The sequence below is a fragment of the Triticum aestivum genome, chromosome 1D, assembly GCF_018294505.1.
Source record: "Triticum aestivum cultivar Chinese Spring chromosome 1D, IWGSC CS RefSeq v2.1, whole genome shotgun sequence".
Taxonomy (NCBI): Eukaryota; Viridiplantae; Streptophyta; class Magnoliopsida; order Poales; family Poaceae; genus Triticum; species Triticum aestivum.
In genome coordinates, this window is record NC_057796.1 from 51,673,870 (window position 1) to 51,685,239 (window position 11,370).

The 11,370-nt window shown below is 43.6% G+C and overlaps 2 protein-coding genes across 3 annotated transcripts; both read right to left on the reverse strand.

The window, feature by feature from the left end:
• Positions 1-1,887: 1,887 nt before the first annotated feature.
• Positions 1,888-3,054, reverse strand: LOC123165002 (uncharacterized). The gene has a single exon (XM_044582630.1). It carries the CDS (start codon positions 3,049-3,051, stop codon positions 2,596-2,598), a length of 456 nt encoding a protein of 151 aa, XP_044438565.1. The 5' UTR covers positions 3,052-3,054; the 3' UTR covers positions 1,888-2,595.
• Positions 3,055-4,919: 1,865 nt separating this feature from the next.
• On the reverse strand, positions 4,920-10,845 carry LOC123180220 (uncharacterized). 2 transcript variants are annotated; one of them, XM_044592203.1, is made up of 5 exons: positions 9,777-10,845; positions 8,422-8,886; positions 7,242-8,273; positions 6,884-7,037; positions 4,920-6,773 (listed from the first exon to the last, which is right to left on the reverse strand). In XM_044592203.1, exons 1-5 carry the CDS (start codon positions 10,770-10,772, stop codon positions 5,794-5,796), a joined length of 3,627 nt encoding a protein of 1,208 aa, XP_044448138.1. In that variant the 5' UTR covers positions 10,773-10,845; the 3' UTR covers positions 4,920-5,793. The 2 variants fall into 2 exon arrangements, with proteins under 2 accessions (XP_044448138.1, XP_044448139.1); XM_044592204.1 differs by having other exon boundaries at positions 4,920-6,761; positions 9,777-10,844.
• Between the last annotated feature and the right edge of the window lie 525 nt (positions 10,846-11,370).

The window sequence follows — 11,370 nt, forward strand, 5'->3', positions numbered from 1 at the left end:
AAAAAAAAAGTAACAAGCCATGAAGGACTAGTTTCTAGATACACATAGGTGCCAAACTAGAAATTGTGGCATCATTAGTATAGTTAGTCAGCCGAGTAAATGCCAGTTGCCACCCAGAAAAGCTTGTCATCAATCAAGGATGAAAAGGGTCAAACAGTACTAGAAGGCCGGTGAGATTCGGTCATGTATATAGAAAGTAAACAATGCACATGTACACCTTGCAATAGTACAATCGCTGTTGGGCTGTAGAGGGTGCTGGGACAGGTCAAATATATGTGGGGGCTTTGTATTGGACATGACTATGCAACATGCCCACATGCATTATCCAAATAGTCTCTATCTGACACATAAAATACTTAAAACTGGAAATTTATTTATGTAAATTCTCTTGAAGCAAAGTTTGACCGCTATGCTTGATCCTTTTTGAAATTTTGATTATGCTGATAATCACACCCCGATCTACTTACTGCGACCAACAAACTAAGCTACTAAATTGCTGCATTCATGCTAAGTTTATGTGAAATTAGTCATCCTATTCTCGCAAATAATAGTAGGGCATGAGGTTATCAGCTAAAACAAGGTCAACCGTGTAACATAGGATTCTGATTTCTTTGCACCTCCATCTTTTTTTTTCTGACATGACCTCCATCTAGTTTGTATCCTGAACAGTGCCGGAGCTTAAAAAAAAGGCCCTTCACAGAAAAGTAGGAGTATCTCTTTTCGAGCGTGGCTATGTACTGCCCGCTGCGAGTCCCACCAAGGCTTGCCTGCAAGAGCACCTGTTGCGCTGGCCTAGTAACCGCGCACCATCTGACATCATTTTATTTTTGTTTTTTCTCCCGTTTTTATTCACCTTTTTATTTTACATTTTTTCCTTTTCCTAAATTTTTATATTATACAAATTCTTTACATAATTTTAAAAATGTAAACATGCATTTGAAAATGTTAAAATGTGTATAGAAAAATATTTGTCAAATTTAAAAATGTCACACATTTAAAAAAGTGTACATGACATTAAAAAAATGTTTATACAATGTACAAAAAAATTCTCGTAATTAGAAAAGAATCTTTCTTATAATAAAAAAAATGTAAGATACATTTGAGAAAATGTTGACAACTATCAAAAAAAAAATTCTCACATTTAAAAAAAAGTGCATACTATGTAATGAAAATATATGCGTAATGCAAACAAAAATGTTTGCTACAAGTATAAAAATGCACGTGACATTTAAAAAAATCCAGCAATTAACAAATCCTCATGATATTTTAAAAAGTTTGTAGAATGCAAAAAAAGTTCCTGCAGGTTCCAAAAAATGTTTATTTCCAATAAAAAATGTAGGTGACATTTTGAAAATATATTCACGTGTTTCTAAAAAATGTTCGTGGAAATTCTAGAAGTGTTTATAGAATGTAAAAATATAGTTGTAGTTTCAAAAATTGTTTTATGCCATTAAAAAATATTTCACGTATGCTCTAAAAATGTACATAGTGTAATGAGAAAAATTATACATGTTTTCAAAAATTAAAACCAATTAAATCAACAAAAAAAACAAGAGTGAAGCAAAGAAAACTGAAGAATACAAAGATAACAAAAGAAACCAAGGAAAAACTATTAGTACAACGAAGAAAGATTTGTTTTTTTGAAGAAAACCGTTGTAAAAATGGATGGAAAAAAAGAAAAACCTAAGAAAAGCAGTGAACAAACAAAGAAAACAAATAAAACGAGAAAAAAGGAAGAAAACCGAAGCATAGGAGCGGCCTACAGTGAGAAACAAGCGCATGATAGACCCTCATGAGCCGCCGCTCTTTTACGGTTGCGACCAGATGGTCGTCCAATTCGCTGCCCCCGGATTTGCTTAAAAAAATTTACTGCCGCCGGACTAGGTATTTCTGGGTCTTTTCCCTTTTTGTTCATTTCTAGTTTTTTCTATTGATGCATTTTTATTTGTCTTGTTTTTACTTTTATTTTTGTTTTCCCTTTTATTTTTATTTAATTTTATAAATTTTCTTATTTTTCCTTTGTGAATTTTGTCCACACTTTTTAATTTGATGAACATTTTTTAAGATGTGTCAATACTTTTAAAAATACCCGAACACTTTTTTAATTGTCTGGACATATTAAGAAATAAGCGAACATTTCACAGTTATAAAGATTTTTTTTACACTGTTCAAATTGAGTGGTTTTTTTAAAGTTGCATGAGTATCTCCCGAAATGCATGATTTTTTTTTTAAAACAGTCTAGCCGTTTCCAAAAATTGTGAAGATTTATAGAAATGCACGAAAATATACATAAATAGTTTTAATGTACCTATTTCATTTTTGTAAAGATAAAAGTGAAACAAAAATTACTAGAAGAATGGAGGAAAAAAAAGGAACTAACTTGCAGATCGTACTATAACAGATTACGTGTCAGGGTACCCGGAAACTATGAAACGATCACAAATGTCTGAAACACACTATAACACGTGAACCTCCATAAATTTCACGTGAACAATATGAATATTTCGCCCCAAATGAAAAAAAAAATGATTGTTTGCACCTTACTCCGTGAAAATTCGGCGAGTGACAAAAACAAATGACATCTATATCGTACCATCAGATGAGATTTTGCAAGAGGTGCACAAGAGCATCCGTGTAGTTCTCCGCGAGCTTCACCAGCGTCCCGGCCACCGCATCCGCCGCGCCCTCCAGCACCTCCGTGAGCGCCTTCGCCGCCTCCTCGCTGCCATCCCGTGCTGCCTCCATGAGCTCCACAACCGTAGACGCGGCGAACTCCGCCGTGCCGGCCACCACGCTCCAGAGCGACTCGAGAAACGCTGAGACGACGGCCACTGCCACGTCCCAGACTAGGTTGAAGACGAGCTCGACCGCCGCTTCAAGCACGCCCTTGGTCGCATCGAGCGCCGCATCGGCCGCCTGCCCCGGCAGCCTGACCAGGTCCACGGCGGCGACGGCGAGGAGGGCCAGGCCCCGGAAGAGCACCAGGGCGGCGAGCTCCAGGCAGGAGCCGAGAAGCCACAGAGCTAGTCTTACGAGCACGACGAGTGCCATGCATGCACCTACTAGTAGCACAAACAAATGCGGAGTGTCCCAAGTTCAGATTATTTGGTGGCCCTATGATGAGTACAATTTTTGTGTTGCTTGGAGTGCATGCCATGCAAGGAGAGGCGTCCAGGATGGCTCTTCCGTTCCTTGTAAGGTTTTCTTTGAGAGCCTAGCCTTTTTATGAGTTGAGGTGGCACCAACTCGTTGCTTCTAAGGTTTACTATGATCGTTGCTTAAATTTCGGTGCTTCAAATTCCATTTTCATGTGATACATGTGGTATCAGCTATCTTGAAAAGCCCCAAATTTTCATAAATATGTGTGCTCTCACGCGTCGTTTTAATTAAACAGAGGCAAAAACTTCGCCTCATTTCATTGATTAAGAGGCAAAAGCTTTACTTCATTTCATTGATTAAGAAGAGGGATTTTAGCAATATTCAACACCCGCTCGCCGGTGGGGTTAACAAAAACACAAACCACTACTTTTCCAACATAACTGATCTCAAATACTTTGCTCGGGAATGCTCCACATGAAGCCTCTCGTTATTTACAGTGGCAATAATAGTTGAGCGCAGAGAGTAGACATTCCAAAAAAGTCCATGCATTTCTCCCGTCCCAGATTTCCCAGAGGATGAGCATTAGCAAGGACGTCAACGCTTTTATCCTATGGCCATTGGTGTGTGACCAACGTTCACCTTTAGCTAGAGATTTGCAAGTTGGCCCAATCCTCCAAGGATACTACATCAGTTCTGGTTTATTGGCCCACATCGTATTTTGTGCCAAATTTGACCATAGATTTAACTAACAAAATATTAATCATATCATAAAAAATATATCATTGAAAATTATGTTCAAATACAAATCCAACAATATAATTTTTGTGACATGCATTAACATTTTATTAGTTAAATTTTTGATCAAAATTTGACACAAAATACAAAGGGGACCAATAAACCAGGACGGAGATAGTACATCCTAAGGCGAAGCCAATATCACACCAAATACAGATTGAGAACCAAGAACAAAACATGAGGTGCGCGGCAGGCTCTGACACCCTATTACATAACTTCAATAGCCCACAGTTTGGCAAACACTGGCGACAGAGGCGGTCAGCTGTCCAAATTTTATTTTGAAAGATTAGGCACACGAAGAATTTGACTTTTGGGGACGAGCAAGTGTTTCAAACTGCTGGTTTCATGATCGTCGAATGAGCCCCTCAAACCGAGCCTTGTACACTGTAGGAGCCCGAGGCAATGAGCTTCCAAAGTATGGTATCCGAGACTTCATTATTTAGGTGTACCTCACTAAGAAGATCCCAAAGGGAGAAAAATTCCGTGATGTGCTTCACATTCAAACCCGCTGATATGTCAATCTTGTTGATCCATTCATCGCTCATAAGAGCCTTGATGATGGTTCTGTTCTTAAGCTTGGACTACTTGAAAATTGAGGAAGCTATCTCTTTAGGTTTCACCCATTAAGTCATGGCGCATGCCAAAATTTGCCAACTTCCCGTCTCTGATTGTGATGGTAGTCCACTTGTAAAAATGATCCATGTCGACCACATCACACAGGGTTCCCATGCCAACCCACACCTTGCTCGGTTTTGTCTGCTCAAGCCACGACCAGCTAAGATGGAGGACGCTCACAATTTTTATTAATGTTGAGGATCCCCAACTCCCCAAAGTTTGTTGGGTGGCAAACAAGATCTCATTTGACTTTGCATTGCCCTTTTGAATCCTTGCGTGAACCAGCTGTAGAAAAGATCTTAGAAGATTGATGATGGCTTTTGTCGTTCCCTTAGGAAGGACGAGCATAGTTAGGTGGTAAAATATTGCACGATGAGGATGGATTCCAAAAGAGTGCAACACCCGACAACTATAAAATACTTCATCAACCACACAATAAAATTCTTCGCGGTTTTTTCAATGAGGAAATGAAAGTACACTCCATGCAACCTGTAAATCGTAAGCGATAGCCTCAAGTATCGCATTGGAAAGGTTGTAGTTATAGCTGGGAACAACTCCATGATCATAGGAAGATCGATGTCCACACATCAAATAAACACAAGTAGACTTTTGTAGGAATTGGTCTCGAGGCCCGTGGCCACACCGAAGTTTCTCAATAAAGCTGCAAGGTTACCAATATATTGCTTAATCGGTGCCACAAAGACGACCATGTTGTCAACATACAAGTATGAAAGCAAGGTCCCCTTTCGTCGATGGTGTTCCGCAAAGTACCCGAACAACTGCACAATAACTTGCGTGGATTTGTATGACAGTGGGACGTAACTTCAAGTTATCAGATGGACACAGAGGACTTCAATGTGGAGTCGCTGAGTTTCAAGGTGGTTGATCTCGATGGAATGTCTTAGATCGAATCTAATCTAGGCTAATAAAACTAGAGCTTCGATTCCGTTGTATTGGCGCTTGAAGTAGAAGCTGCCCCTTTTCCTTTGGTCTTGAGGCTTATTTATAGCTTGTCTTGGCCCGCCAGGCTCCTTCGTGTTTTGATCCCTGATAATCCCATTGTCATAGCACTTTTCAAAGATGAAGGTAGTATGTAGTGTTAAACACACAAGGAGCTAGGGTACTGCTGCAAAATACTTTGCGTACAGCGCACTGCACATTCGCTTTCCCAAACTGCAGCGAAGTGAAAAGGATAGCTGGGTCTCAAATCAAGAAACAAACTGCCATATATGTACACAGAAACCGAATCAAGAAACCAGATCAACTAACTTCCCATGGCATCAGTCAGCTCGTCTGACTGCATGCATCATAGGGGAGTACTGACGATATCAATACTTTTGCACTCTCCAGCTGCTGCCTCGAACATTCATCGTCAACTCTGCCATCCTCCTTGCAATGCCTGTCAATCTCAAAGAAGCTCTCGCGCAGAGAATCATGAGTGAGCTGCAGGTTCTTAGAGGCTGACGAGCTGCTGCTGCTGCTGCTGCTCCCAAGCAGCTTGTCACAAACAAAGCGTGCCAAGCCTAAGACGATGCCATGCTCCGCTCTCTGCAGCGCCAACTGGAGGTTGGAAAGCAAAATGCCACCCACAGAATCCAGGATTTTAGGGCTTCCTTTCCTCAGCAGGGTCACCATCATTTCTGCTAGCTTTCTGGATGACGGTGACACATCGTGCTCATGCTCACTCTGATCATCCTCCCTAGGTTCCTCAGCCTCAAGCAGCTCGTTTTTGGCCAGAGCAGCAACCCACAGTGGTAAGTCAGAGTCACCTAAGTTGCACGTCTTGTTAGCCATCTCACTTTCTAGCCCAATCAACCAGCGGCATCCAAGGCCCAATATCAGGACTGGCAGCCACTGTTTTACAACTGAAACTAATGTGAGAGCAAATCTCGGGCCTGCAAATGATTCGACAGCAGGTACAAGATCAAGAAGATTATTTGCGAGGAGGAAGGCCTCCTCTGGGGGACTCGACGACTCGCTTGAGCTTGCTAGCACCAAATGAAGCAGCTTGGCTGCGTAAGTGAAGGAGCTTCGTGTAAGGATCAGTATGTCTTTCAGATCGTCCCCATTAAAAGATGAGCCCTCACTGTGCCTTTTCATGGCTGACACTGCATATTTTGTGTAAGATGATGCAAATCCCACACATCTTACTTTACTCTCATTGACCAGCTTGATGGTTGTCGAATCAACAATGAACTTGAGAATTGAAGTGCCAAGCATAATCACATTTATTGTGCCTTCTGCTGGACTTCCTGCACAAGATGCTATCAGAACATCAGATAATCAGTTGAGTTGACGAATAAATAATTCAATTTAAACAGGGTTACCACATAACAAGTTTGTATGGGTTTGTATGGGTTTGGTGTAGCCATACCTTCAGGGGTGACATGCTGCTGATGTTCATGTTCTGCAGATTTCTTATTCTTGTTCAATGTTGACGTTGAGTCAGTGGAAACAGTAACAGATCCATTTACAAATCTGTCATAGCATCTCAGCAGATGGTCCAATGACTGGTTGACAATTGTCGACTGACACAAGATGAAAGTTACAATTAGACTGGCAAAATATTAGATACAAATACTGAGTAACATTCACATAGATCTATGGAAAGCTATCTAAGATAACAGTAGTGCAATCAACAAATCATGGTTTTGTTCCTATTGATGCCTACCAGATAAGTACGCTTTATCAACAAGATAATAGGTGTGGTGGCACTGCGCGAATGGACTCACCTCAGAGCAGCTCATGTCTGTTTGATCAACATCCTGAAGAGCACTATATGTAGCCAAACTCAAATAAGCAAACACTGGAGAGAGGTCTAGAGATTCAAAATGTAGGCATTGCTCAATGTACACTTGAGAAATGACCTTCAGAGAAGAAAATGCAATTTCTGCATAAGATTGCAGAAAAGCAGCTCTCATTTCCTCTGCTTTGAGTATTTCATTGAGCTGCCATGCTGCTCCCCCTACAGCAGTAAGTTCTTCATTACTCAGGATTCCTGATGTGGATGACCTATTTCCATCCACATCGTCAGATCTTGCTGGCGTTTTCTTAAGCGACTTCCCTTTCTTCCTCTTTGTAGATGCCACAGGGCACGATGGAGGTTCAAGTCCATACATCCCAGAAAAATAAGAGGCTTTAGATTGCAAAATATTAGTCAATTCTTCAAACATTTCATCAGACCGGCCACTCAAATGTACCAACTTATGCGCTGCCAGCAATGCTTCTTGACATTCTTCCTGCTTGGAAGTCACAGCAGCATTCACAATTATGTTCATGCATTCGATGTGTAACACACATAGATCGTCAGGTGATATCGCTGGCACCATGCTGAGAAGAGCAGCCTGGGCACCATCAGAAACTGCAGTTTTAAAGAGCAGCTTCAGTTTAGCATTTGCAAAGTACTCTCTCAAAGCAACCAAACTAGAGCCTTCATCAGATAAGCTTTTTATTAGTTTGGCGGAAGCAATAACAAGACCATCAGTCTGCGCTGAGTTCAATCCTGATGGTGACAATGCCAGAGTAATAGAGACTTTGATAAACTCAACAAGAGACCGCGGGGATGATCCTTCAGACAGAGCAAATTCACAAAACCTTGCCCCAGCTGCCGGCGATCTCTTTATCAGTGCAATGCAGCGAGCACATGCTTCTTTCAAAGGCAACTTAGATGGAAAGTAAGAAGGAATGAGAAGCTCTGTGATTTTTTTAGCAACACGGGGATGATCATCTGCAAGTGAAGATAATAGAGTACCCAAACCAACAACCTGAACAGAAAAGCGTGCATTAAAATCCTACCCAGAAATATCCAAATATACACTGGCCTATGTGCTCAAATTGAAAATTCTGTAAATGCAAAGGTCAGTTGGGCTACAGTGTAAACCAAGATATGCATGCGATAACTATGTACCATACCTTATTGTACTGGAAAGATCGAAGATCACGAATAGCTAACAGGAGATCTACAGCAGCAGCTCTGACAGATAAAGCAGGATCAGAAACCATATCGCTTAATCTTGGAAGTAGCACTTTCAGTATGTCATGACTTTGTGGATTGTCAAGCAAGTATATCAGACCATTCACTGTTGATAGACGAACTTCGTTGCAAGAATCTTTGGACATGTCATCAACAATTTTACTCAATTTTTTTGAAATGGTTGGCGATGGAATAACTTCCCAAAACTGGTTAAGAATACGGCAAATTCCTTCAACTGTGACTGCCCGTATTTCTGGGCAGTCATCCATGAGAAGTTTGTCTAGAAGGAAGAACTGCTTCTCTAACAGAGGATCATTGACATCCTTTGTCACATCTGGGTCTTCAAGGGGAAATAAATCCAGTAGAAGATGTAAAGCATTACGGCGAACATTAGAGTTTGCAACCTGCCACAAAGTAGACGCTTGATATAACCATAAGAATGTCTAAACTTAAAGTGTTCCATACCTACTATTTCTTGACAAATACATGTTAAAAGTGAAACGGGAGAAGTGATTACAACTTCCTGAGTACAAACTAAACTTGGAGTAATCCATTGAATTTAGTAAACTTGGCCAATGTTCTAAAAAGATGACAGGTTGTAATGTTGCTCTCATACGTAGAGCATCAACAGTGATGACCAGCTATGCAGCTTTGGGAGTGTGGATGGGTTATTTGAAGGCAACAGTATACATGATATTCTACCTATATAGAATCAGATACTGTTCAGTATGCATTAATCAAATGTTCAAATGCATTGCTATTTTAGACATGAATAATTCCAGTAGGCAAACTGTTAGCTAGAGTATCACAGTACTGACAAATTTCATTTTGCCAGGAAACCTGATCATTGTGTAGACTCTCCCTTGTGAGAAGATCTGCAAGCTAACATGAGATACAAACACTAAGAGGCTAAGATATCATGTTACAAAGTTGTGTGAAATTGTGGATGCTTTTCAAGTTTACAGTCATGTGACGAGTCAAACCTTTTTGTTTGTTTGTTATGTCAGCAAGTACTTTGAAGCTCTGCTAACACTACTAGAACCAGGCATTTTAGCATAGCCCACTGTCTGACTATGACATTCTTACACCTTTCCTAAGCGAACCATTGTAGTAGTACTATAATTCATCACCAAATCAGTTGAATTGTGATTTCATGAACAGCAGACAAGCATTTTTCAAGTGATTATTGGTATTATACATACTCGCTTCCCTCAGGTACCAATTCCAATTCGTACCAACACTAGCCACATATAGTTCCACCACCCATCAGAGAAGAGCAAGACAATGCACGCACCTGCAATGACCGGAACAGCACAGGCTCGGAAAGCCTGAACACCAGCTTTTCAACTCCAGCCACTGCCTTCTGCTCGACGAAGGCCCAAATTATCCTCCTGGCAGCCTTAGCCACCTCCTTGTCAGCGGCATGGACTGCTGCCTCGACCATCCCCTGCAGAAACCCTTCCCCAATCTCCCCTCTGACCCACCCTCCGTCCTTCCACGCTCTGAACACCACCTCGCCGTAGGCGACCACGGCCGCCCGCCTCCCTCGCATCATCCCCACCTGGGCCCTTATGAACTCCAGCCCCTCCCTGGCGAGCCCCTCGCTGACCCCGAGCACCAGCGCGAGGAGCTTCCTCCCTTCCTCGGCCTTGAGGAAGTGGGGGGACACGAAGCAGCGCAGCAGGAGCACCTTGAAGTCCGAGATGCTCTCGTCGGTGTAGTCGAGCAGATGCAGCGCCTCGCGGAGGGCGAAGAGGCGGCGGAGGAGCGGCCTGGCGTTGGAGCCGGAGGTGAGCGCCTGGGAGAAGAGGTACGGCAGGGTCTGGGCGACGAGCGCGTCGCGCCCCGGGGCCCCGGCGCGCCAGGCGAGCTCGAAGCAGGAGGCGGCGAGCGCGGCGACGGGCGGGTCCTCGGTGGCGAGGAGCGCCAGGCGGTCGTGGAGGAGCGCGAGCGGGCGGAGAAGGTCGTCCCATCGCGGCGGGTGGGAGGGGTGGGTGAGGAGGAGGTGGAGGAGGACGGCGGCGGCGGCGCGGGGGGAGACGGAGCCGGGGTCCGGGTCGGGGGAGAGGGCTTGGGCTAGGGTTTGCGGGAGGGAGAGGAGGACCGGGTGGGAGTCGGGGAGGGAGTGGACGGTGTGCTTGAGGTGCGGAGGGGTCTTGAGAGCTGCGGCGGCGGTGGGAGTGGGGAGGAGGGCGGCGGCCAGGGCGAGGAGGTCGGCGGAAGAGGAGGGGGCAGACCCGTCGGCGGCGGCAGCCGGGGTGGTGCGGCGGCGGCGGCGCACGGGCGGCATTGCGGATGTGGGGTGAGATTTTCTGGTGGGGTTTGAAATGGAACGGAGGGAGGTCGACAGATTTGGGGAAATGGTGGGAGGGAGAGAGCCATATAGGCGGCGAAAGAGAGCGCAAACCAAAAGATTTGGGGCATTAACACGTCTAAGGTTAGACGAGTTTGATCAATTTAATGGGATGTTTGGTTTAAGTCTTATCTTAAGTAGTAAGATGTTTTTGTCACATCAGGGTTACACACTCGAAAAATATGACAAGATTTTCTTGGACTTACCAATTGGTGGCTTCTATTTTATTGAACTAACCTTAGGCAAGTAGCTCGCTTACAACCATTTTGGTCCTCACAGAGTGCGGGAACCAGCATTTTCAAAGGATCTATCGGGACGGTGACACTAGCTACTTGGGGTAATTTTGTTGTGAGCATCGGCGGCGAGCGAGAACGGCAAGCATTTTTTCAACCACTTTTGCTATCACTATAGTCTGTTTTTGTTGCAAGCATCGGCGGCGAGCATCGGCGTCAAGCACACGGCGACAACTGTCGACGGTGAGCACGATGACAATTATCGACGGCAAGGGCAAACGGGGGATGTCGGACGCGCGCGA